General features: G+C 57.5%; 1 protein-coding gene across 1 annotated transcript; it reads right to left on the bottom strand.

Annotated features, from left to right (window-relative positions):
* Positions 1-223: 223 nt before the first annotated feature.
* ASS1 (argininosuccinate synthase 1) lies at positions 224-26,059 on the bottom strand (the record flags this gene model as incomplete). Its single annotated transcript, XM_084272720.1, has 15 exons — positions 224-393; positions 962-1,027; positions 3,323-3,479; positions 7,013-7,144; positions 11,223-11,287; positions 12,043-12,127; positions 14,030-14,120; positions 17,998-18,028; positions 18,433-18,503; positions 21,735-21,809; positions 22,311-22,367; positions 24,535-24,723; positions 24,994-25,062; positions 25,563-25,674; positions 26,055-26,059. 15 exons carry the CDS (start codon positions 26,057-26,059, stop codon positions 339-341), a joined length of 1,260 nt encoding a protein of 419 aa, XP_084128846.1. The 3' UTR covers positions 224-338.
* Positions 26,060-27,207: the final 1,148 nt, after the last annotated feature.

Below are 27,207 nucleotides of genomic sequence, written 5' to 3'. Positions count from 1 at the left end.
GCCCCAGCGCGTGGCTGGGGTTTTATTTCTTTCCCCACTTCTCCTCTGGCCAACCACCTTTTTTCTTTCATTTCTTTTTTTTTTTTTTTTTCCTTTTCCCCCTTTTTTCTTTTCCCCCCTTTTTTTAATGATTGCATTTCACTTGCTGCCCAGTAACAAAGCCATCACCTCCGCCGTGACTCCAGGGAGACGAGTTACAATTACAAATTACCAGCACAATTAGTGCTAGTTCTTAAGAGAAATTAGAAAAAAAAAAAAAAGAAAAGGGGATGGTGATGGTGGTGGAAGTGAGGGGGGGGGTTAGAGAAAGGGAGGTTGGTTCTCCAGCGATTGATTTGCTATTCATCCTGCTTTACGGTGACCTTGCTCTGGAGACGATGATATTCCTTCAGCCTGGAAACAGGATTTAAATAAAAAAAAAAAGGAAAATTAATTGTGAATTAACAGTAATAACACACATTTCCTTTCAATTAATTTAAGCAGAATGAGGGGGCGTGAAGAGCAGGCGTTTGTTAAGGCCTGTACAGTTTAATTATATTTTTTTTTTTCCCCCTTGTCTATTTTTTTTTTTTCCAGGAGATAATGTAATTAATTTATCTTGGAGGGGTGGGGGGGGGACATGGAGGATCTGGGAGAACAAAGCAGTTAACAGGCAATGGAAAAATTAAGAGGCCATTATGTAAATGCGGCGTGTTTTACAGCCCTGGAGTTGGTGGGGGGGGTGGAGAGGAGGGTATGGTGGGGTCTGGGGGATGAGTAAAATAAGGAGCCTGGCTGGGCTGGGAAGGCTGTAATTAGGGAGGGCTGGTGCTTGGGGGGGGGTGTCACACCCCGGCACTGGTGGTGGGGGGGGCTCAGTGCTCCCACCACAAGGTGAGGCAGGAACGGGAAAAGCCTTGGGGTGCTGGGGTCTTTCTCTCCACCCCCCACCCCCCCTTAGTCCCGTCTTCACCCCACGGACCTCAGTGAGTTGATGTTGATGAAGCCGGTGGCGTCGGCGGGCTCGTAGTCCCCCTGCACGTTCATGCTGTGGAGACAACGACATCATCAGTGGGGTTGGGTGGGGGGTCCCATGGGCGCTTGGGGCTGCTTTTTGGGAAGGGAAAGGATGTGGGTGACCCCAAAGCCAACCGGTCCCCCAGGGCCGGTGCATGCTGCCGTCCCTCCTCGGCTGCCGGTGGGTGCAGGGGGCTCAGGGCAGGGTCCCCACCAGTCCCTGGGAAGGGGCATGTGGCCTTGGGAGCTGTGGTACCACAGGACCATCCCAACAGCCACCTGTGAGCAACCCAGGACCTAAATTCCCCTCTGTAGCTCATCATGTGCATCATCCTCCCCCACACTCTCCGGTCAAGCAAGGATGCTCACCCTGCCCCAGAGCCATGCCCTGGCCACTGCTGTCCCACGCCTGTCCCATGCCAGGCAGGGACATCACCCCAGGTGCTGCTGGATGACATCCCCGGCCCTGATGGGGTTTATGGCTGCTGCTGCCTCAGTACAACACCGAGCTGATCCCCCTCCCCAAAGCAGCACCCACCCACAGAATCCCAACTCAGATGGTTTCCTACATCCCCAAAACACACAGCTCATTTCCCAGAAACCTCAAACCTTAAAGGAGGAAGAGAGGGAGGGAGAGGAGGGAGGAGGGGGGGGGGGAATAAAGAAGAAGAAAAAAAAGAAAGAGTTTACAATGATTTTACCTCCCCTGACGGGCTACAGAAAAACCTCTGTGCTTTTATTTTTGCTCATTCGAGTGGTTCTGACCTGCTCTATAATTACGTTACTTTCTACCTACTGTGCAGAGGCATTTCCACACAGCTCTGCCTCTCACAGCTTTCTCTCGGGTTCCTGTGACGCCGTCACTCAAAGGCTTTCAAACCAGCGATGTAGAAATCAAAAAGAAAAGGAAAATGGTTGGAGACGCAGGGAGAATAAGTGCCCCTGCTTTTCTCTCCCTCTCTCTTTTTCCTCCGTCCCACCCCCCTCCATCCTCCTCTTTTTTTTTTTTCTTCCCTCTTTTTTTTTTTCTTCTTTATTTTTATATTTTTTTTTTATACTTTATTCATTTAATCTCTCCAAGTGAGAGTGTGAAGCATAATGAAGGGTTGGGATGGATTATTAGGAGCTGTTGATTTTGAGGGGGAGGGAAAAGGAGGGGGGGGGGAAAAGCCAAGAGAAGAGAAAGAGAGAAGATAATTTGACATTTACTCCGACTGATCTAAACTCATTCGGGTGTATTTATGGCTTATAAAGTGTTTAGAGAGATTGAAAGGGGCTGAGGGAAGGCTGGGGGGGGGGACCAGCGAGCGAGAGAGAAAACAACGTGAAGGAAAAGCTGGAGGAAAGAAATAATATTGACTGGAAAACACGGCTCGTGCCTCGGCCGGGCGGCTGGCAGCAGGGACAGTGCCACTGGGGTCACCGGGGATGGGTGGCACGGGATGGGGTGGGGTGGGATGGGATGGAGCGGGATGAGGTAAGGTGGGATAGGATGGGATGGAGCGGGATGTGACAAGATGGGATGGAGTGGGATGAGGTGGGATGGGATGGAGTGAGATGTGGTAACATGGGATGGGATGGGATGGGATAGGATAGGATAGGATAGGATAGGATAGGATAGGATAGGATAGGATAGGATAGGATAGGATAGGATGGAGTAAGATAGGAGAGGATGGGATGGAGCGGGATGTGACAAGATGGGATGGAGCGGGATGAGGTGGGATGGGATGGAGTGAGATGTGGTAACATGGGATGGGATGGGATAGGATAGGATAGGATAGGATAGGATAGGATAGGATAGGATAGAGTAAGATAGGAGAGGATGGGATGGAGCGGGATGAGGTAAAATGGGATAGGATAGGATAGAACAGAGTGGGATGTGATAAAATGGGATATGATGGGACGGAGCAGGACATGACTAGATGGAATAGGAAGGGGTAGAGTGGGATGTGATAAAATGGGATAGGATAGGATAGGATAGGATAGGATAGGATAGGATAGGATAGGATAGGATAGGATAGGATAGGATAGGATAGGATAGGATGCAGTGGGATGAAGTAAGATGCGACAGGATGGGATGGAGTGGGATGAGGTAAAATTGGATAGGATGGTATGGAGCACGATGAGGTAAAATAGGATGGGATAGGATGGGATGGAGCATGATGAGGTAAAATGGGATGAGGTAGGATGGGATGGAGTGGGATGAGGTAGGATGGGATGGAGTGGGATGAGGTAGGATGGGATAGGATGGGACCGAGCAGGATGTGACGAGATGCTTGCTGCCACCACCTCTGCCCCCGCAACATCCCCCCATCCCCAAGCTCACCTGACCAGCTCCTCGTTGTACAGCGACCGCGGGGACTCCCTGCCCAGGATGTAGACGTGGCCCTTGAGGACGGAGAGGCGCACGGTGCCCAGCACGGCCTCCTGCGAGCGCCCGATGCACTGCCGGAGGAACTCGCACTCGGGGCTGTGCCAGAAGCCTGCGGGCAGGAGGCAGGGTCAGCGGGGCACGCCAGAGGCTGGGGTGCCCCAGGGTGCCTGTGCAGGGTGGTCCCCCAGGCTAAGTCCTGGAAAGCAGACCCCAGGTAATTTTCAAGGGAAGGAACACAGGACTGGGAGATGGAAATGAGGTGCTGGGACATCCTGGTCCAGCTCTGAGCGACAACGACATCACGTGCGCCCCTTCCCCTTGGTGAATCTCACGTCCCCACCCAGGACAACCCCAACCACGGGCTCTGTTGGGGGGGGACGCAGCCCCCCCAGCAATGCTTGACCCACTAGGAAGGGAACCCCCCTGGCAGAAACAGGTATCCCAGTGGGGTGCCCCCCCCCAGCCCTCTCCCACACCCCAGGCAGGATGTGGAGCAGAGTGATAACCAGTAACACAAGCTGGGCTGTCAGGCTGCACGGCAGGACACAGATGCCCTATCAGCCCGGGGAGGACTCCCCCACAGCCCCCATTTCCTAGGGCAGTGGGGCTCTGCTCTCCCCTGCTGCCACACTCCCCCCACCACTGCTTGTGGTTCCACTTGTTTCCCCCAAAGCGAGGGGCTGGGGGGACAAGGGGACCTGATGCTGGCACCCATGTAAATCTCCATCTAACCATAACCATGGCTAGAATCTCTGCCCCCTGCCCCAGCTCCAGACAGCACAGCAGCCCCCCCAGCACCTGAAGGGCAGGCCAGGTGTTGGGGGGATGTGTGGCCACACCGCAGCCTCCCCAAAACCCATCCTGTGGGAGCAGCCATCAGCATTGCCATCCGCTGAGGCCACCGTGGGCCCCGTGCCCCCTCCTGTCCCTAAGTGGGGTAATTAGCCAGGGAGCCCTCCGAGACCTGGAATAAAACCTGGGAGATGGAGAAGGAGATAGAGGCAGAGAGAGAAAGAGCCCATTCAGGTCCCTCTGGTCATCTCCAGGTTTTATCTCTCCATCGCCCTGCCTCTCGCACACCGGTGCCCTCTCACCTTTCCTTCCCATTCCCAGCTGGGCTCAGGGGCTGAAGCCATTAAAGAAACAAACAATTTCTTTTGTTGTTTGGCCTTGCTGGCCCCAAGTGGGGCCAGATCCTGCAGCCTCATCCCTGGGATCTGCATCACCCTGCACTGAAAAACCATCTCCCTGACCCAAGACCCCTCCTCAGCCACCCCATCACGGCACAGCCAGGGGGTTCATAGACCCCCCTTCCCTGCAACCAGCACTGCTGCAGGCTAATACACCCCACTTTTTGGTAACCACCCTCTAGGCTCAGCTCTGAAAACATCAGGGATGACATCAGGCTGCTGCCCTGTAAAAATTAACCCAAGACACATTAAAATAATAACCAGCTACTTAAATCCTGACTCCAACGAGTCCAGGTGCGAGGAAGCATCTCCCTCCCCCCTCACCCCCCACCGCAGACACATTCCCCACTGGAAGCCACCCCCCTTAATGATCCCTGTAACCAGGATCCTGCCCTAATCAGGCACAGGCAGGGGGGACAATGGCATTTCCGCACCTGGACGTACCTGCCGGGACAGGAGCTGCCTTCAAAGCCACCCCTCCACAATGGGATCAATGGGGACTGGGGAAAGATAAACACTAATTCTCCTAAAATCAGGGCCTAGTTGCAATAATGAGGTGTGAAAGGAAGCTGAGCTTGAAAGCCTGGCCTCAGCGGGACCCACGTGGGGACCCATGGGTGCTGTTGGCACCCTGTTAGGGTTTGGTCCTTGGATTCGGGCTGGGCTGCTGGAGAAATCTGGGGGATCATGCTGACAATTCCCAGGAGCATCTGGAGCCAGGGGCACAGCAGCCTTTTTCCCTGGCAGAGGGAAAAACAGAAATCCCAATTCCCTGAGTGTCTCTTTAACCCGGTGGCTTTGCAAGGAGCCAGTGGTTAGAAATAAACACCCAGGGTTATGCTTAAACTTCAAGAGAAGAAAGAAAAAAGATTAAAATAAAGGCATCCCAGGACAAAGTCTAACAAATACAGCCAGAGGCATGAGCATCAGGAGGGGATTAAGGCAGGGGCTGTGATTCAAGGGGAAGGTAACCAAGACTCGCCCTGCCAGAGCCCCAGAATACGGTTCAGGCAGTCAAGGGGCCTGGATATTAAATGCCAGGTGCTGAGGAAGATGCAGGAAATAATGTCCTTAGTGGGAAAAGTGCTGAGGATGAGCACAGGTATCAGAAACTGGAAGGGAGAGGGCAGCCTGGCCCAGTCCTGCTGGATCTGCAGCTGGATCTGCGGCTGCCCGAAGCCCCAGCTCCTGGAGACAGGTTATTACCAGGGGAATATTTCCCAGGAATCATCATAGAGGAAAACGCCTGAAAAGGGATGGGAGGAGGAACTGGGAGGCTGAGAAACAGCACATGGGAAAGGTAAAAGTGCTGTTTGGCCAAGGGGCAGGAAATGTCCCCACTGTGGGGTCTCTGGGGACAGGGGACAGAGGAGAAGCCGGGCACAGGGACACGCTGCTGCGCTTGGGGCTGAGCAGCAGCCCCCCAGATCTGCTGCCACATTTCAGGCTAATCCTGCTTCCTTCAACTTAGCACCAGTGACCGAGTTGGGGTGGATCCGTGGAGCAGACCTGGGGGCTGTGCTGATGTCCCCTCCAGGGAGGGTGCCATTCCTCAGCCCCCAGGCTGAGACCCCTCAAACTCAGCCCATGTAGGCAGCTGAACAGACCCGAGCAGGAGGTGCTGGGTGCATGGTGGGAAGGATGCTCTTGGGCAAAGGACTTGATACCTGTCCCTGATTCCAGGTGCAAACCAGCATCCCCTTGTGTCCCCCACCAGCCTTCCCCGGGCTCCCAGCCCACCCCAGCAGCGCTGTGCTCTCCCAGGCCCGGCTGTGCTGGGAGATGCTGGGAGCCCCTCCGGCAGAGCCACAACCCGCAGTGCCCCTGTGTGGGCTGCACACCGCATAGCACGGCCAGGACCTCCTTGTCCCCAGCCACAGCACCCCAGGACCCCGGCGGCCAGGGTCACAGCCCCTCGAGAGCCCCCCTGGGCCAGGTACCCCTGTGCTTGCCCCACCAAAAGCACCGCTGGCTTCCAACCCCCTGACAGGGACGGTCACACCGGGAGTTTGGGTGCTCAGGTGCCTGTATCACAGTCTGCTCCAGACCCCACAGGGTGATGGCATGGAAGGGAGAGCTGGGGAAAGGCAAGGTGGGGGGAACAAAGAGACAGTGAATCACTGCCTGTGAGACATCCAAGTGCGTTGGAAGGGGTGATGTGGTGGCACTGGGCTGGGGGAGATGCTGGGAGCATCCCCCACCAGCAAACCATGGCAGAAGGTGGCATCCCCTCCCAAGGGCTGGCACAGAGCTCCTTCAACACGAAAGCAGGCAGAGCACAAGGTCGAGCTCCATCACCATCCACCCCATCTCTCCCCCCACGAGTAGCCTCCAAACCAACACCTGAGCTTTCCAACCCTGAGCACCCGCAGCTTCCCCACACCGAGGAAGGGAAGAAGGAGAGGAAGGCTGGGAAGATGCTGCAGTGGCAGGGCCGAAGGGCCATACGTACCGTTGTACACCAGCTCAGCGAATTTCAGAGCCAGCCCTTGCTTGATTTTCCTTACTTCCCGGTCCATGGTGAAGGCCTCAATATCTAAATGCGCATGGTATAGGATCGTCCCCGCTGGGGTCTCATAGATACCTAGCCATTTTTCCAGGCAGGGGGAAAAGGAGAAAAAGAGAGAGAAACGAATGAGACCAAAACTGTCAGCAAATGACAAAAAATAATGACTTGGCTGACAGAAGGAGCTGTGGTCGAGCGCATTCAGTCCCAGCTTGCTGTAAAATGCATCTGTCATTATATTCATGCTGGGGCCGAGACAGTCCACTCCGCACCTTGCGGAGAAAATTTCTAGATTCCCCTCTTTGAAGAGGCACTCTGACGAGGCTAAATGACAGGGTTTGGGAACCGATCCCCCCACCGATCCGTGCCCAACGGTCTGCGGCTGAAAACCTGTAATTAAAGGCACGACGGCGGGGCACAGGCGCGGGGAGCGCAGGGCCTGAAATACCCTCCTCTCCCCCTCAGCCCCGCGCCTCTGCTGCGATGCAATGAGGCTACCTGGGGGCTGGGAGGGCAACCTCATTTAGGGTTGGCAGGGGCCCCCCCCCCCCCGTCCTCCCCACTCTGGTACCTTCCCATCTTGCCCCCCCCATTGCACTAGACCTGGGGATGGAGGGATGCTCAATTATTTTGGTGATGGGGGCTGACGCCACGGGTGAGCTGCTCCCTTTGTTCCACTGCCCGGGCCTTATTTGTCACATAATGTGTTTACTTGGTGTTTAAACATGAGGGTGGCTGCACCGTGCTCTGCTCCCTGTCCCCTGCCCACCCCTGGGGACTGTCCTTCCCAACGCCAGGCACCTGTGCTATGGCACAGCCATGGGGATGGCAAAGGGCAGGCAGCACACGCACATTGGGGTGTGCTCACACACAAGGAAGCCCAGAGGAAGCTGTCCCTGCTGAAGGGGACACATCCCCACCCAGCTCCAGCCCAGAGATGGAGTGACAGGAGCCCACTGGCTGTCGTGGGGGGTCAAACCTGCGCCAGGCTTTGCCTGCTCAGTGCCACAGACTCAAGCAGGGTCCTGTCCCAGGGTGGCCACAGGTCCCATGGACACAGCAGGGACCCTCTCTACCACAGCAGCCCAAGTCACCTCCACCAAACCTCATCCCAGGCACGGGCTGTGACCTCAGCATCCTACAGGTAGGGGATGTCTCTGTCTCTAAGCATGACCATCCCCTTCGCTCAGGCCATCCCCATGAGGGCAGGTCACAGGCTGCTCACCCAGCACCCATCCCCACAGGGCTTCTGGAGGAGACAGCAGAGTTAACACCAAAACCCAACCACCCCCAAGGGCAGGGCAGGGGCACAGAGGGCTGCAGCATGTTCCCCCCAAGACCCCAACCGCAAAGCGATCACAATTAATACTCCCTCTCCTCCCTCCTTAGGAGGTGTTAAAGCCAATTGGGGCTGACTGAAGGTCTGGGTTTGCATCTTGACACCCCCACCTTCAGCCCATCTGCCTGCACCCCTGCCCGTCCCGTTTGACCTAGAAGACCGGGAACGGGAACGTGACAGCCAGGGCGGAGGGGAGGGGAGCTGACAGCCACGCTCCCAGCCTTGCCACCGAGGAGACAAGAGACACCTTCAAAGTGACACTCGCAGCGTCTCCAAGTGTCTATTTTCATCTCCCCGTGTTTACAGGAAAAAGACAGAGGTGTCAGCACCGCAGACTGGCGAAGCTTCAATCACCCCGTAATTACCGCTGGGGAAGGGGGGGACCGAGGAGGGGGGGGATCATGGGGGGGTAAGGGGGGGGGAAGCCAAGGAGACAGCTGCCGCTGCTTAAAATTTTCTAATTTGTAACCTCTGCTGTCAGTTCACCTCCATCTGAGCAATTTTGCTGCGCTGAGTACGGGCTGTCACTCCCGACGGCATCCACGGGATGGGACGGGATGCGGCAGCTTCCCAAGGGGAAGGGGAGGGTGATGATGCCCATGGGAAGATGTTCCCTCACACACCCCCCACCCCCCAAATTTCCACCACAGGGCCAGGGCTGAGAAACAAGGGGTTCATCACAAGGAAGGGGGATTTCCACTCCTCTATCTGCTCCGTGCACTGAGGGAAGGAAAAGGGAAAAGGAAGGAGAGAGCCAAGGGGAGGAAAAACCCCAGCCCAAGGCAGCGCCGGGCTCTTTTGGCAATGGCCGTCCCCTCCTTCCTGCTTCCTCCCCACTGATTTAATTTACTTCACTTAATTAGCCCCCCTTCGGAGTTAAAAAGATAATTTGATAATGAGGATGTGAAAAGGCGGGAGAGGCAGGGCCACGCTCCTGCTCACAGCCAAGAGCCCCCGGCTGAGCCACGGCCCCCCCCGGCCGGCTGCAGCGCCGCTCCCCGGCACCCCATAATTACCCACCCTCCTCCCACTAAAACAAATACTGCAAAATTGAGTTAATAGGGCTTAAAAGGCTGGTGCGAGCACGCTCAGCTCGCCCCTCGCCCATTAGGCCTTAACGAAGTTCAATTAGGAGCTTAGTAAAAATCAATGCAAATGAATTTTCCTCTTCCCCAACTCCCCGGGTCTGGGGCGTGAGGGAGAGGAGGCACCTGGCTGGAGCCTTCAGTGCCACCTCTGTGGCTGTGGAGGGCTCCCACTGTGCTGCTGACTCCCCGTGCCTCAGTTTCCCTGCCAAGTGGGGTTCCCAGGGGTGAAGGGGTCCCCTGTGCTGCCTGAGGAACCTGCAGAGCCCTGAGTTGGGGGGCTGCTGCATGCAGCTGGGGTTTAAGGGAACATCTCCTCCCCGCAGTGAGCCCTGGTCCCACCTCCTGCCCTGGTGTCCCTAACTCTGTCTGGGGTCCCAAACAGTCCTGGCAGTGTGATGGTGGGGCCACCCTGCACCCCAAAACCCCCGGGGGGGGATACGGGGGAGGCAGGTACCAGCAGCCCCCTCCTGCTCCAGCCTCCTCCCATCCTAACTCTCCATCAGAGCATCTCCCAGGAGCGGATTTCAGAGCAGTTTCTCCTCACCCCAAAGAGCAAACCCAAGGGCAGGATCCTACCCAAAACAGGGGGGGGGAAACCCCATCTCCAAGGTCTCATCCCCAAGGAGCCTGCACCCCTGCCATCCCCCCGGAAAGCCTGGTCCTCCCGCGTCTGCCGGCGCGCAAACACGGCAGCGATCGCTTGGCAATGTCACACAGGAGACAGACGTGACAGTTAAATGGGCTTTAGAGGAATTATTAAATGCTGGAAGGGTCACTAGAGCGTGTCAGCGCCTCTTAAAAAAAAAAAATAAACCAGATTTTGACAAATTACTCAGCATCCTGCATGCAAATGCGCGGGCTGATGCGTGCGGTTTGGGGTTGGGGTTGGGTTTTTTTCTTACCTTCCTTCCTTCTTCCTTCCTTCTTTTGGGTTTTAATTTGATTGTTCAAACTCAAGAGCAAGTGATTTTGGGGTTTTGCTTCTCGCCTTTTTGTGGCTGATGCTCTTGCACAGGGGCTGGTGCCCTGCGGTGGGGAGGGAGGGAGACCGACCGCGGGCTGAGGTTTCTGAAAATTATCTGCTGAGGCCCTGTGCAGAGGGCAAGGTTAAAGAAAGGGAGTGTCTAATTAGGGATTAACGAGATTAAAACAAAAGAGAAGTGGGGGAAACGATGATGAGCCACCCTGTTAGTCCTGCATTGGGCAGGGGCAGCTCGCTGCCTCCTCCAGGGATTCCCAAAGAAACTGATCCCAATGGATAATCAATAATGTCATCAATGAATGATCAATAATGATGAGTTGCAGCTTCAAGAATGCAAAGACCAATCAAGGGTTATGCTGTGAAAAAGCCTCAGGGACTTTGGCTAGGCATCCTGTGCTTCATAGCCATGTTATAGACCCTCTAGGACCTCCTATGAGCATCCTCCCACACAAGGCCACAGCTTGGTGTGTTTCCCAATGGAGACAGGTCTCACCCGAGACCTGGGCTCTCCAGGGACACTTTGGGACCCCCAGGGCTGGTGCAAATAGCAGCACAGGCAGGGAGCAGGCACCTGCCTTCATTAGAGACCAGTGAGAAGTCCTTGTCATCAGGAAATCTGACAGTCAAGGGGTGCTGGTGGGACCTGAGCCAGAGCACCCCAGTGATGCTGAGCACCCACCACGTCCCAGCAGGGTGTTTTCCCTCCTGTTTTGGGAGCAGGGATGGTGCTGGTGGGTGGCTCCTTACCTCTGGACTTCATCCCGACGAAGCGGTTCTCCACGATGTCGATGCGCCCGACACCGTGCTTGCCCCTGCAGAGGAGAAGGGAGGTTGCAGAGAGTGGTTGGAAGGATGGGGGGGACACACAATGGGGACAAACCCCAAATGACAGCATGGGCACCCCCCAAGCAGCACTGGTGACTGCTGGTAGTGAGCCCAGGTAAGGCAGGTGATGAGGAGAGGGAGTTTCTCTCCTTTTCCCTTGTCTTCTCCATGCCACCAGCTTCTTAAGCCCTGATGGTGGGGCTGGCAGGGCAGCAGGCAGCCATGGCAACTTGGGCCACCAGGAAATAAACTGGGCAAGTGGACAAGGCCATGCTGAAGCTGTGCTCCTGACAGCTGGCCAGCACATCTCTGAGCCCCCCAAAAGCCAACTCTCCACCCAAAAGAGCCACTGAGCCCCTTTAGGCAGGCAGGGTGAGGCTGTGCCCCCCAGTCCCTCTCCAGCTTTCCTGGAGCCCCTCCAGGGACTGGAAGGTGCTTGAAGATCTCCCTGGAGCCTTCTCTTCTCCAGACTGAACCACCCCAATGCTCTCAGCCTGTCCCCAGGACAGAGGTACCCCTATATACCCTCGTGCTCCTGGATTTGGTGCCCAGTGCCCCTTGCTTCCATGAATGGCACAAGTGGGACCCAACCGGGACCATCCCACCCTCCTGCTGCTGACCACCACCATCCCTGGGCTCATCCAGACATGCCAGCTGCCAGCATCCTGCTTCCACCCTTCCCTGGGGACGGTGCCCTCATCCCCACTGGCATCTTGAGGGCAGGGGACAGCACGGCACTCACGCGACATCGTTCAGGTACATGAAGAGCTCCAGGGGTGAGCAGTGAGCGGCTCCATCCCCGGCGTTGGTGACCTTCACGGGGACACCTGCAGAGATGGGGAGGGAGGACGGGCAGGATCAGGCAGTGTCAGGATCCCCCCCCCCCCACTGGAACATCACCCCTCGGGCGTTAAATAGATGTGACAGATATGAACTCTAAATAACTTCTTAAAAAGGCATATCCAAGCTGGTGCAGGGGGAGGCGAGGGGAGGGGGACCCACCTCGGGAGAGAAGTGAAATAAATAAATAAATAAGGCCATAAAAACGTGTCCCGTTTCCCCCCCGCCCCCCCCCCCCTCCTCCCCTTTCCCCTCCTCTCCTCTCCCTCTCTCTCTTTTTTAGGGCCTGTGAAATTGCAACCAGGCCCTTAACTAATTGAATTTCACGCTCTGCAATTGTCTTACGTCGCAGCACCTTCTGTCCCACCAGCCCCTGCCGCGGAGGGGGGCTGACAAACGTGTCCCATCTCCCCCTCCACACCCCCCCCCTCCCTTTACCACCACCCCACCACCAGCACGGGGGGCACCTGAGAGGGACCCCCACACTGGGGCACGGCTGCTCGCACAGGCACGCACACGTACCCCATGGTGGGGTGCTACGAATTCATTATCACCCCCCCTCTCAACACCCCTTTTTTTTTTCCCCTTAAATTTATTATTTTGGGTTTTAAGGGCGCTGGGCAGGAGCAGGACGGGCGGGGTGGGGTGGGGAGGATGCTGAATAGAAAGAGGCATTTTTCTTTAGCGGTGTGAAATGAGCAATAAATGTATTAGGAAGCTGACAAGGGGGCTGCGGGGCCCACAAAGAAAAGCGGTGCGGAGTTGGAGGCTAATCCCCCCTCCATCTGCCCTCCTCATTACCATTTAACGCACTATCAGTTGCCAATCAGCCTCAATGCCTCCCTTTCTAGTCTTTATTACGGAGGCACCCGCGAGAGCCCTGTCTAGTGATGGGGGCTGTCAGGTTCTCCCCCCCCAACCCCCTCCCCTCCTCACTATATCCCCCTTCCCCATAAACCCCTCTATTTTCCAGGGGTTTATAAACTCAGTTGTAAATTGCTATTAAATGTAACTCGCGGCAATAATGAACCTTAAGCTGCTTCTCAGTGCGGGTTCCCCCCCCTGGCCCCCCCTTTTCTGCGCCCTCCCCTCGCCCCAGCTCTTTCTATTCGCATCCTTGGCCGGGGTATTGGCCGGGGTCCGCTCGGCAGAGAGCCGACGTTGTCAGGGCTGTTGTTGGTGAAAGCTGCTTAGCCTTTAAAATAGTTAATAATTAGATTAAAACTTCAAATAAATTAACTAGGGGCTGAATGGGGCTTGCTGGGGGCTGGGGTGGGGGGGGAGCTGCTCCTTGCAGGGGGATGAGGATAATGGAGCAGGGATGCTGGTGGTGGTGGGCTGGGAAGGAGGGCAGCAGGGAGGGGGTGTCCCCTCTAAGTGAGGTCTTTCCAGCCTGGGTTGGGCTCGCTGCTGCTGCTGTTGCCAGGATGGATGGTGGCATGGGGATGCCCATGGTTGGCAGAGGTGGGAGATGCTGTCCCATGTCCCCTTCATGGGTGACAGCTGTAGGGCTGGGCCTCAGGGATGGAACTGGACGTCCCCATCCCCTTCTTGCAATGCTGATACAACCACTGGCCAAATCCAACTGGAGCATCCCAAGCTGTGATGCATCCCTGGGGCCACCTGTGTGTCACCCTGGCTGGGACAGGGGCTCAGACCCCTCTCCACTCTCAGAGGGGTCCCAGCACAGGCCCCAAGACACACCCAGACCCCCTGCACACCTTAAAGAGCCCTACATTGCTGCAAGCACCATCCCAAGCCCTGACACCATCCCAGGCCCACCATGCCTGTCCCCACCCTGGGAATGCTCCTGGCAGCCCCCTGGCCAGAGAGTGGGGTTCAGCTTCAGGGGATGGTGGGGGGGGGGGTGTCTGCAGGGAGGCGCTTACCCCTCTCAAACTCGATCTCCAGCACATCCGGGGTGTCGGGAGAGGTGGCCGGATCGCGGGTCTTCGTGTAGAGCCCAGGGGGGGCCTGATTCTGCCAGGGGAAGGGGAAAAGAAGAGGGGGGTAGGGTGGGAAAAGTCAGTGGCATCAGCACCGGCATCCCCAACCCCACCACAAATCACCCCCAAAACCCCACGGCACGGGGCCAGCACGGCACCACACAGCACCACACAGCACCGCCGCCGCTTACCGGGGCCCGGGGAACAAAGGGGTTGGAGGAATCAGCCAATTTTTCCCCTCAACTTGATCTCATCTTTTCCTCCGCCGCCCCCACAGCTGGAGGCGGGATGGCTGCGGAGAAGCAAGTCAGGCAGGGAAAAGAGGAGAGGTGGGGAGGGGGGAACGACGACCACGACGGTGGCAGCCAGCGGCAGGGCGGGCACCCACACGTCCCAGCACCGAGGCCCTGGGCTTATTTGGCGCTGACCGAAAAAAAAACCCCTAATGAGGAGGAGGAGGCCTGACCTCAGCAGGTGCTCCAGGCGCACCGGCTCTTTCACGGTGTCCCCGGGGTTAATACACACGGGGGAAAATAGAGGAACGAAGCAAAAACCCATTTCAGAGCACATCAACCTTTATGTATATATATATATATTTATTTTTTAAAAAAAAATAATCCTAGATTTATAGGAAAGAGGCATCTTGTCTCTATCAGAGCCGGGCCGCTGGGGGCTGACAATGGGTTGCTGCAATCGCAGGGTGTGCCAGGAGAGCTGGGAGGGGGGTGAAATATATAATAAAGAAACCCCTTTTCGTCCCAGAGAGCAAATGCTTCGTGATTTTGCAGTGCCCCCTCGGCACTCACACGTGTGCACTGGCACCCAAAGCGCTTTGGGATGGGTGTTTGCAAAGTCCTGTCTCTGAAGGGATGGGCCGGGCATCTGCAGCTCTGGGAAGTAGGTGGGAGGGGAAACTGAGGCACGGAGAGGTGGAAAGGAGGGAGAACCGCAGAGCTGGGCTGAAGCTGTGCTTGGCTGGCACCAGAGGGAACATTGCAAAGGAGCCTCCAGCTGAGGAGCAGCCTAAAACCCTCCCTGCAGACAGCTCCAGTGGTGTTTCTCCAAACAGATCTGCTCCTGCAAGTGTTTGAAGGGGTGATAAACTGGTATCTCCACCCAAACCCAGCTGCTGAGAGCTGGAGCTCTGGGAATCCCTGAGCAGCGGCACCCTGCCTGCACCCAGGGCCCTGCCTGTACCTCCCGCTGCTTCTCCGCTCCTGTTCAAAGCACAACTTCTCTCCTGCTCACTTTTCCTCCCTCCCCTGCTCCATCGAGGAAGGTAAGACGAGGGAGGAAGCAAGTTTAAAAAGAAAGGAGAGGGGAAAAAAGCAAGAGGGATGGCTTAAAAACCCAACAAATTAAGGGTTTTTTAAGGGAAAATTAATTTCTATGCAAAAGTTTTCATCTGAAATTTTTCAAGATGGGAAACAAGCCTTTTAGTGAAAACTTCCCCTGTTTTTTTTTACCTTTTTCTGACCAATAACTAGTGAAGCACAGTCACCACCAGCACCCAAGCACAGCTCCCAGGCTGCAAGCATCCCTGCCATCCTCCCCATAGCAGGGGGACAGCCCTTCCCTCACCCCAAACCCCACAACACACATCCCAGCGGCAGCCAAAGCTGAATCCCGGGAATCCAGACATAACTACCCCGACACACGTACCGGCAAACCCACCCTCAGGTTCCCATTTTACCTGGTTTTTGCCCCTTTTCCCTGGTTTTTAAACAAGAGGCGCTCGCACGCGTGCCTCCCCCGTGCCCCCCGCACGCAGATTACACGGGCTGGGGATTTCAATTTTACATCGTCTGGCCTTTCCTAGCCCCCATCACACTTATTAACTAGACGAACCCACACGAGATGATGAAAACAAAACAAAAAAAAAACTTTGGAGTTCAAAAGGGAAAAAAAAAAAAAAGATGGGGGAGGTGGGAGAAGGGGGAAAAAAAAATAATCCAGGAAAGTATTAAAAACTCTTTACTAAACATTGGAAGTCAAAGTCAGGTAGTTTCCAATTTTCCGAGCCAAGTATGAAAACCCCTATTAAATAAAATAACTAAATAGAAATAAAAAGTGACATTTGGCTTGCATTCCATCATTACGGGTGCGAGGCTGTCCTCTTTTTATTCTCCCTCCTAAAAGCACAGTTCAAATGACAAATAGTTTGTTGCAGTGTATCAATGCCTCCTATTTATCCCTCCCCGCAGGGGGGCTAGTCCTGCAATGTCATCTTTAAAGGGGAGAGAGGAGGGGTGGGGTGGGGGGGGAAGAAAAAAGAGAGGGGGGGGTGAGGAAAAAGGGGGGGAAAAAAAAAAAAAAAGGAAGAGTGTGTGGAAAGGGAGAGAGGGAGGGGGGAAGAAAGAAGCAAGAAAAACGGGGCAAGAAGAGAAGAAATTGGAAGCAAATGGTCCATGAAGTAAACCATGATGCAGAGCTATCGATGCCGCAAATGGTTTATTCATCCGGCTGATATTGTTGTGCCCGGGACTGAATGAACTCTTTCAGAGTGCCATATGAAGTTAAAGCAAGTAAATTTCTATCTTTCTCCGCATTAGCTGCCTCATTGCCCTTCAATCGGGCCTCACAGAGGCAGAAAATAGCTCAACCATCTGCTTTCAAATCCCTGCGTTTGGCAGGTCCCAGGGGTTTGGGGAGGGGAGCCCGCTGAGGCTGGCACCCTGGATCCTGCCATGCTCGCACCAGTGCCTGGCACAGCTTTCCGGGCTGGGGAAGGGGACAGTGGTGACGTGGCACTGCGGGAAGCCACCTCCCGCTGCTGGCAGAGGAAGGGGTGCCTGAGGTGGAGGATGCTCGGGGATGGGGTGGCAGCTCTGCTCTCTGCTAAGCTGACCCCACTTCCCGAGCGGGCTGTGGGAAGGAAGCAGGCTCGGCAGAGCCTCTTCCCCGAGGGAATGGGTGCTGGATGCAGAGGGTGGGTCAGGATGGGTGCAATGAGAAGGGCACAGGTCAGTCCCTTGCTAGCTCCAGCTAGAGGCATGAAAACCCATCCCCATGCCAACTGCTCTCCCAGAATAGAAGACCCTCCTAAGGCCTGGCTTGGCAAAGCCCAACCTGCAGACACCCCTCCGGAGGGCACCGAAAGGGGAGCAGGACCCTCCTCGCCCACCTTCCTCTTCCTCACGCCCCGCCGGAGGCACGCGCCAGCCCAGCCAGAGCGAGCTGGCCACAGGCTGCCGTGCTCCAGCCGGCTCCTCTCCCTCTCCTGCCTCCCCCTCCTCTCCCCGGACTGTCTAATTAGCGCTGATGGATAGTTTAAGTAGCCACCCGAGCCTCGCCACCCGCTGGAGCATGAACGGTGCAGGCAGGGGCCAGCACGCAGCCAGACCACGAGCGCTATTTGGAGGCAGCCAGGGCCAGACCCACGGCAGAGCGATGAGCTCCTCCCACCCACAGCACCCACTGCAGCAGCACCCACCTCATCAGCAGCCAGAGCTGTGTGGGAGCTGGTTGTCCCGTGGGTGCCCTTGGGGTCTCCAAGCAGCACCCCACGCAAAGGGTGTACCCCGCTCTCCCCCACCCCAGAGAGTGGGGATTGGGAGGTGAGGAGGGATGGGAAAGTGAGGAAGGATGGGTGATCTGCAGGCACAGGCATGGGACCTGAGCTTCAGGGGCCAGCCCAGACCCCTGTCACCCACCAGCACCTCATTTGTCTAATTGCTCCTTTATCGCTGCCCCGTGAAATCGTCCCGCCTGGTGTCACCCCAAAACGGTCCCTTCCCCTATTCAGGCTGGTGGCAATTAACATGCCGGGAGAGGCGGGGGGCTGGGGTGGGCAGCAGGGCCCCCCCACCCCCACCCAGGCCCCACCATGAAATTTCCAATTAGGCTGCAAACACACGAGCCGCCCTCAGCCCTGTGGCTGCCACGCCGGCCGGGCAGCCGTGATCGATTACCTTGGGGTTCTCCAGGATCCCGGCTTCGTAGCTGTGTCAGGCAGGGAAGGAGAGAGATGTCACTGCAGAACCTGCAACCCCAAAAACCCACCAGCGCGACCTCCCTGCTCCCATCACCCCCTGCCCCACAAGGATGGGGATTGATCAGCGTTACGCCTCTCTGGGAGCTTTCAGCAGCAGCCTTGCAAGGAGGACCAGGCTTGGGAGAGCCCAGGGGATGGGTGATGCCGTGTGGGATGTGGACAACTGGCCAGAAAGGGGGTTTTGGGGTCACCCTTGACCAGCACGTGGTGGGGCAGCCTAGCACTTGGGAGGTGGGAGGGGGTGCCCTGACCATGCAGGATGGGGGGGATCGGGACTCCAGGCTCTGAGTTGTCAGCCCGGATCCATGTGACCCACCATGGTGTGGGAGCTCCCTGTCCCCCAGCCTCTCACCTGATGTGCATGAGGTTTTCATCCATGCTCCAGGGCGTCTGGGGTGTCACAGGCACCGGGATGCTGTGTTTCTGCCAAGAGAAAGGGAGCAGGGCTGAGCCAGCATGTGGGGAGCCAGCCCCCACCAGCACCCACCAGGATCAGTCCCAAAAGTGCAAAGACACAACCCATGGCCACCACCAAGACAGCACAGAACAAGGCAGGCATCTGTGCCCCTGACCCTGGGTGCCATCAGCTCCCACTGAGAAGGCCACCTTGATGGGCACATCAGGGACATGGTGCAGCTGGGAGAAGAGCTGCTCCAGCCCTGCCATGAGCCAAGACAGAGCCCCCCATGAAACCAAGCCATGGAGACACCAGCAGCAATGCTTCTTCTAGGTCTGGGATGGCACATCCCCCCCAGTTGAGCTCCTCAAGGGGATGTGACATGGGGCACAACAGTCCCCAAAACCACAGGACGCTCCCCAGCCTAAACAGGACTGATGCTCTGCTGCGAGGGGACAGCAAAACACACCTCCACAGCCTCATACAACACATGGTGACACAGACACACAGCAGGTGGGTGGCAGGGGTTCCCCTGAGCCCAGGCACCCCAAGAGCCCCGTGCCTGGGGACGCACAGCCCCGCGCCGGCTGCCTCCCCAGCGCAGCACTCCGCGCCGAGCCCAGCTCCCTAACAAGGTCACCGGCGCGCTCAATTATCCGCTGACATTTCAATGGGGGAAATTGCCTGTGAAGACAAGGTGAATACGCGGGGGGAATTAGCGGGAGAGGCGATGGTGGTGGTGAGCTAACAACCGGAGCCAGCCTGGATGGCGCCCACCCTGCCGGCACGCCGAGCCGGGATGTTCCGGCTACGGGATGGCCATGGTGAGCCAGGGATGGAGGCAGCAGTAGCATCCCTGGGTTCCTACTGTGCCTCGGTGGTTGTGCAGAGCTCATACATCGCCAGACAGCTTGGGTGTTTCAGTGTCACCACAGCAGGGACATCAGCCAAGGGCTCAGCCCGGAGCAGGGGTTGAGCAGAGGGTCCTTGTCTGCTGGGAAGAGGGGGAGGAAATGCTTGTGGCTGTTAAATTGTGGTCATCAACCCTTTATCTGAAATGGCAGCAAGGTCCTGAGATACCTCCTAATGCTGCAGAGGGACTAACTCAGCCCTGCTCCCAGGGGACACTGCCCCAAGCTCACGGGTCCTGGTTTGCTGGTTCCACACTGTACTCCCAGTGTGGGACCTCCTGGAACCCCCATCCCAGGCTTGGAGGTGGGTGCTGGGCAGCCTTCACTTCCTCAACCCAGGCCCTTCTGCAGGACTGGTCTCCTGCCCATGGATCTTGTCCTGGGGAGAGCAGAGAGGGGCACGACCATGCTTCACACACGCTTCAAGACTCAACCTTGGGCTTGCTGAGAGGATAAAATGCTGCCTGCTGGGTGGAAGAGTGGGATCTCCAGGCTTCTCCAGGTGAGAGTGAGAAGATGCCTCTCCCTGACCCATCAGAGGGATGGGTAGAGCTACAGGTGCCTCCTACCCCTCAACAATGCTACTGGAGACCATGGGCTGGGGGACAGATCTCACCTCTGCCTTGGGTCAGCCCGTGCTCCCATCAGCACCTGTCTCATTGTCCTTGTCCCAGCACCCTTGGAGGTGTTGGTAGAGGGCATTTTGCCTTAGTTAAAGCCAAGCAATTAATGCTGAGGGCTCTTTGCCCTGCAAGGCAGCCCTCAGTGGCGCGAGGCTGAGGAAGGCTGTGCCCCTGGCAGGCTCTCCCCGTGCCATCGATCACACCCACCTCACCCAGGATGTATAAATGCATCTTTCAGACACAAACACCCATGGGACCATGAGCCACGAGCTCCAGAGCATTTACTTTCCCAGGCAGGTCCATGGAAAACCCATGAGCCAGTGGGGGAAGCGCACGCTCCCCACCCTCACCCCACACCATCCCTTCAGAGGGGCTCCTCCAAGTCCTGACCCACGTACCAACAACCACCCAGCCCAGGCAACCTCAGCCAGGGCCAAGCCCACTGCAACCAGGGAGAGATCTCACTTCCAGGTGTGCAGCACAGCTGGGCAGTGAATCTCTGGCAAGAGCTACTCCACAGCAGCTCAAATCCCTGCTTTCCCCAGCACCAGCTCAGCCCCGAGCATCACTGCAGCCCCAAACATCACTGCAGCCCCAAACATCACTGCAGCCCCAAACATCACTGCATTACAACCCCCTGAGCACCCAGACGAGTGCATCCAGGTGCTGAACAGAGCTGGCCACACATCTCCCTCCCCAAGCATGAAAAAGGGACACCCCCCTTTTTATTTTTCATGCTGAACATAATCAGAGACCAAGAAGTACCACGAACCCTCAACCCCCAACCTTTCCTCTTCAAATGGGGCCCCAACCTGTTTCATTTCCCTTCCCAACCCCCCTAGCCCCAAAACAACCCCCCCCAGATCCAAAACAAAACAAAACCCCAAACCAAAACCCCCCAACCCCAAAACAACCCCCCCCAGCCCCAAAACAACACCCCCCCAGCCCCAAAACAAAACCCCCCCAGCCCCAAAACACATGTTCCGTTCTCCACCTAATAAAACCGTGGCAGCCTTAATAACTCCCCTCTTTGACAATTTGTTTGGCAACATATGGAAAGCTCTCATAAACTTGCCCCTTCATAATACAACAGCAGATGGCAAACACAGTCCTCAACACGTCGCTCTCGGCCTTGGCCCTAATGGGCTCGGAGGGCTCCTCGCCCCACGCCGCATCCCTCCGGCTCTGCACCTCGCCTCTCCCAGAGATTACCCAGCCAGCTTCTCTGGCAGCTATTTAAAAACTGAAGCAATTTTCTGGTTTATGCACAGAGCTGCCTTTTCCCTCGTGATTGATTGAGCCGAGTTGTCAAGCATTTACCATGAAGTCGCTAAAAAAGAAAGGTACCCTGGTGGGCACGTAAAAACCTGATGCAAAACTTCTAATATGTTTTATTGCAACTTGTACTTCAAAAAGGAAAGGACAAGAAAAGAGAAGGGATTTGCTTTGTCTGTTATGCGAGTCAGGGAGCTGGGACCTGCTTCCGTGGAAAGGAGGTTGTAATTAATAGCCAGGTAATTGTGGGGCTTTTAAAAAGGAATGGGGAAGGAAAAAAGAGGAAAAAAAAACCCAACCCTGACCAGAAGGCTTCAGCATGGTGCTGCAGGGATGATGTGGAGGGCTTGCTGCTGTCACCCACCAAGCCATGGTGAGCAACCTGCACCCGCACCGAGCATCCTATGGATGCCTGAGCATCCCACAGATGACCTGTGCCAGCTCTTACCTTGGCATAGTCCATCAGCTCACGGCGCCCAGGGAAGCGCTGGTAAAATTCAGGCAGCCTCCACGGTGCGATGACCTGGCAGGAGGGCAGGAATGTGACATGAGAAGCCTCCCGTGCCCTTGTAGCTCCCAACCCCTTTTTGCCCCTTGGCACCACCCCAGGGTCCCCATGGAGGAGGGCTCTGGGCAGCCCCAGGGAGCCAGGACCCAGAGGTGCCAGGACCCAGAGGTGCCAGTTCCCCAACCAAAATTCAATCTCCCTGCACAAGGGTGGAGTAACCCAAACCCTTGACCTAACAAGGCACTGGCTGCAAGACGGAAACAGGCAGCATCGATTATCCAGCAGCTGCCTGGGTACTGTTTCCTCCATGGCCTCATGGTGTTTGGGGTAAAACCAGGTCAATTAAGGATCATTACAGCCCCCTCAAATGCCAAAACGTCTCTTCTTGCAGCTGGCAGCTTGTTAAAGTGAGGCACACAGCCCCTTGCATCACTGTAACACCAAAACTCCCCATCAGCTGGGGAGGGGGCCAGAACCCAGCCGTGGGGCCCCAGGGGACAGTTTTGGGTGCCTTACCTTGATACTAGGACACAGTGCGTAGCAGGAGAGCTCAAAACGAACCTGGTCGTTGCCCTGAAACACAAATGGGAGATGCTGAGGGCTCATCCTGCACTGGGGCAGGCAAGGACCTGCTGTCCCCTTGCTCCGGGCTGCTCTCCCTGCACTGGGATGGGACCAGCATCCCCCAGCCAGGAGCCAGAGGAGACATCTCAGGGGCTCAGCTCTGGCCAGCACATGGGATGAGTCGATTCATGGGAAGAGCTTCCCAGCCCGTGGCTTGGGAGACCCTTGTCTGAGCGGGGTGCTTGCAAATCCCTGCAAGAGGCAAGGGCCATGTCTATTTTCCCAGCAATGTCACAGGAAAAGCAAGACCTGAGGATGAGGACTCACTTATCTCTTCTGTTCCCCAGCATGGAGAGTGGCAGGAGCCAGAACGGATGCCAGGACCTGGGCTTCATCCCACGGGGTCACTCCTAGTCCCTTTTCCACAACAGGTTCGAACCCAAACCCACCTTTCATGGTTCTCCTGGTAGAACTGGGTACCAGGTGCCCAAAACCCTGATGCAGCTCATTCACCTGTCTCACCCTGGGGTCACCCCAGAGCTGTACTGAGAAACACCCAGGGTTATTTCCCAGAGGACATGGAGAGAGGGCAAGGCAGGAGGAAGACCACAGTGTCCAGGAGGATGTAATAGCTCCTAATTAAACAGCCCTGAACCTGCCTTTATCTTAATTGGCCCAAGCTGATGAGTTCCGGCTAATGAGGCCAGGTAGTCAGGAAGGGGCGAGGAACAAGCCTGGGAATTATTAGCACTTCCCAGAGAATAGTGCTCACTAAAGCCTATTTTCCACCAGCACCAAGGGGCGTAAGGACCCCCCCCCTCCCCTCTCCTTCTCCTCCTCGTGGCCCTGGCCTGGAGGATGCATTTACAGCCAGGCTGGGGAGTCCCTGAGGACTATTACACGCAGGCGAGTACATCCACCAAAGCACTCATTTCCCTTACAGGCCCAAAACAAGTCCATCTGCTCCAGCAGCGGGGACACCGCAGATGGCCGCATTTAAGACGCCGCAGCCGGGGACGGGGTGTGCGGCCGGGTCGAGTTACCCGCGGCCCGGCCCTGCCCCAGCCTCTGGCTTAATGGCTTGGGGAGTGGGCAGAGCCTGGGGAGTGGGCAGAGCCTGGGGAGTGCCCCTGCGAGCGGGGATGGATGGGGCGGGTGGTACCCGGGAGTGGAGTGAATGTTGTCTCGCTGGGGGTGCGTTGTTCTGGGGTACTCCCGGGATGGGGCTGCTGCTGCTGGGGACAGTGCGATGGACAAGGAAGGGTGTGGGGAACCCACTGCAGCAGGAGCAAGAGAGCTGCAGCCACAAAGCACGCCCTCAGCCACCCCTCTGCCCCATCTTCCCAGTGCTGGGAGGCCCCTTGGCTAGCCCAGCTGTGTCCAGCATCCCCCTGCCACAGCTGGGGACCCCCAGACCTAGCCCCTTGCACCAAGACCCTTCCAGGTGGGCACATTGCCCTGGCCCCTGGGCCAAGCTGGGCATGGAACTCATGGGATGAGGCAGAGGGGGCATCTGGCAGGTGCTGGGTGCACACACAGCACCCAAAGGCCCTGCATAGACCTTTGGTGACACTATCATCCTGCTCCAGGTGTCCCCGCTCCGGGCAGGGCAGCGCATGGGCAGGGGCTGGAGGTGCCGGGGGGTGGTCCACGCTCACGACTCGCAGGTCCCACGTCCCCACCACGGTGCCCGTGGAGGATTCCTCCCCCCTCCGGGCAGGGGCTGGCCCCGAGCATCATTTCCACGGTCTCTGGCTGCCTCTAGCGGCAAAGGGTCCTTCCTGCGGCCGGCGGCAACGGGGACGGCAGGGGATGGGGACCGGGACAGAGGCAGCCAGGAATGGGGACCGGGAAAACCAGGGACGGGGACCGGGACCGCCGCGCCCTCCCGGGTGCCCCGAAATGCCCCGGGCGGTGCTGGCTCAGCTCAGCTGGGTGCTGGCCCGGGCAGCCCCTGCCCAGAGCTGCAGCTGCCGAAGGCGGGGTGCTGGGTGCCTTCCCGCCAGCAACTGGGAACCGAAATCGGGCACACAAGTCCCGGAAAGCAAGAAGGAAGTGTCAAAACACCGCTGGGCTTCGCACAGCCCTGCAGGCACCCACAAACACCCGAAGCATCCCTCCTGGCAGCCCAGGCACCCTGTGGCAGCCCCATTCCGGTGCACCAGTCCTTCCTCACCTTGCCAGTGGCCCCGTGGGCGACATACTGGGCTCCCTCCCGCTGGGCAATCTCCACCAGCTTGCGGGCGATGCAGGGCCGGGCCAGCGCCGTGCCCAGCAGGTACCGGTCCTCGTAGAGAGCGTTGGCCTGCACCGCTGGCCAGATGAACTCCTCCACGAACTCCTTGCTGACGTCTTCAATGTAAACCTGCCAGGGCAGAGGGAGTCCTGGGATGGCTGGGGTGGGGGTGTGGGGGGGTGATCCCATTCCTCTGGGGCTTTGGGTGCCCTGGCTACAGGGTGGCTTTCTCTCCCCTTTTCTAGATGCTGCTTTGGTGCAAAAACTCCATCAAAAGGATTCCTCGCTGGTGCTGTCCCCACTCTCCATGGTGGCCCCAGCCATGGGGGGTGTGGGACCCCCTTGCTCAGCCCCGCAGCAGGGGCAGCTCAGATCCTCTTGAGGGAGAGATGCTGTTACCTTCTTGGCTCCCAGTGCCAGAGCTTTCTTCCGTGCTGCCTCAAAGTCTTCCTTCTGCCCGATGTTGGCCTGAAAGGGGGGAGTGTGGGCGGGGGGAGAGGGTGGAAATACAAGACTGAGTTTGAAAAGAAACCACAAAACCCAGCACAAGCCCAGCCTGGCACAGGGCATCAACAGAGGCACCGCAGAGCTTGTGCTGGCTGCGCTCGAGGCCACCCAGGATGGGCAGGGGCTTTCCCCCCAGGATGGCATACCTCAGGCCATACATCCCTCTGCCAAAAGCTGCTGCCAAAAGCGGGGTTTCAGTTGTGACCTCAGCCTTCCCTCCCTTGGCTCTGCCCTGATGCACTGCCCTCGTTAGCTGAGGGTCACTTGCCATCAGGGACAGGCTGTGCTGCTCAGGGCTGGCAGCTCAGCAGAGCAGCACCCGGGCTGGGCAATAATTAACCAGCAAGATCAGAGTCACCACCATGGCCACCCCTTCCACCCTGCTCCTCCCAGGTCCCCAGACCCATAGCCCAGCGCTCCCTCTACCCCCAGCCCCTGGGGTGGGGTTCTGTGGGGCTCACCAGGTAGGCGATGACATTGTAGCCCTGCTCCTTCAGCCACACCAGGATGCAGGAGGTGTCAAGGCCCCCGCTGTAGGCGAGGACCACTGTGCCCTTGGGCTGAGACATGGCTCTGGCAAAGCAAAAGGAAAGGGGGTCACAGCAGCCCCAACCCCTGTCCCTAGCGTCAGCCTGTTCTTGCTGGGCACAGGGATGCTGCAGCCAACAGCTGTGACACCCTCCCCACAGGGCCAGCATGGTCCAGCCAGGTGCTGAGGGCAGCCAGAGCCAAGAGCTTTCCTGAGGATGGGACATTCTGGGCAAAACAAATGTTATCCAGGGATGAACACCCAGGAAGCAAGAAGGAAAGCCCAGGGCAGACTAAACCCATGGGGCCGGCAGCTTAAGTAGGCAGAGGAACATGTGGTGGAGCTGCCAGTGCCAGGACAAACTGATTAAAAGACAGGGTCCTGTTCATGGGCAGTGAGAGCTGCTGCCATGGGGAGCACCCACCTCATGGTGCTCCTGTGGGACCAGGGTCTGGCTGAGCCCCCTCCTCTGCCAGGAGCGCCAGGCTGGGGCAGCAAGCAGCTGGGGACTGGCCAGGGCACCAGGAGGGATCAGCCTCCAAGAGCCTCCCAGTACTTCAGGGAGAAGGGAGGAGGACTGGGGGCAGGAGGAGAAGCTGCAGCACCTCAGCCAGGCTGCAGGTCCTGGCCAGGGAGGGCACCCTGCCTGCGCAGCACCTGGGTGACAGAGGGGACCAAAGGGACCCAGCAGCACCGCTCGCCTCTCACCTTTACTCCACGCAGCTCGCTCTGGAAACCCTGGCACAGCCTTGCCCCTGCTCCACAGGCACCCTGTAATGCCAGAGGGACGGGACTCAGGCACAGGCACCCAGCCACCCTGGAGATGCAGCCCAAGGCCTCGCTCGGGCACGACCCGGCACGTCGCGGCCCCGTGCCAGGCCCAGCGTGGAGGAGCCGCGGCGGCAGGTGGGTTCCACCACCCACCAGTTCAGCCTGAAATGCCTACTGGTAGTGCTGGGTGAGGCACCCACAGACAGGCCTAATTAGTGTTTATTGGTTAACTGTCCTAATTATGCTGCCCTGTGTTTCCTGCCAGCGTGAAGCACCTCAATGGTGATTGGGTGCCCCTCGCCTGAGGGGATCCAGAGCTTCACCCAGCAGCAGGAGATGGTGAAGGAGGCAGCAGCCCTGAGCTCAAGGGGAGGGATGGGGGGATCCCGCTGCAGGAGGGGGCTCAAGCCTGTCCCTGCAGTCCCCTGTGAATCCTTAGAAGGTGATGCCAGCTGAACCTTGGCCTGGGAAGGCTCACAGCAGAGCCGGCCAGATCCTGTCCCTGAGCAGCTTTCACACTGCTGCCGACTCAGCACAATCCTGCTCCTGCTTCTGCAGGCGGGTTGGGCACCGTGCCTGGCCCCTCCAGCCTGGCCCACCCAGCGCCTCACACAGCAGCACGGGGCGTGCCCTGGCACCCTGGTCCTGCCAGGACGGTGAGGGGCCAGCGTCCCACAGGGGATGGCTTCCAGCAGGCCCAGGGGCAGGACCTCTCCCCACTGCTGCCAGACTCTTGCTGAGGGGTCCCACAGCCCCCTGTAACCGTGGCCTGGCTGCCTCAGCATCCCCCACAGCAGCAGGCTTGC

Source organism: Gallinula chloropus, assembly GCF_964237585.1.
Source record: "Gallinula chloropus genome assembly, chromosome: 18".
Classification (NCBI taxonomy): Eukaryota; Metazoa; Chordata; class Aves; order Gruiformes; family Rallidae; genus Gallinula; species Gallinula chloropus.
This window is presented reverse-complemented; position numbering and strand designations above follow the sequence as displayed.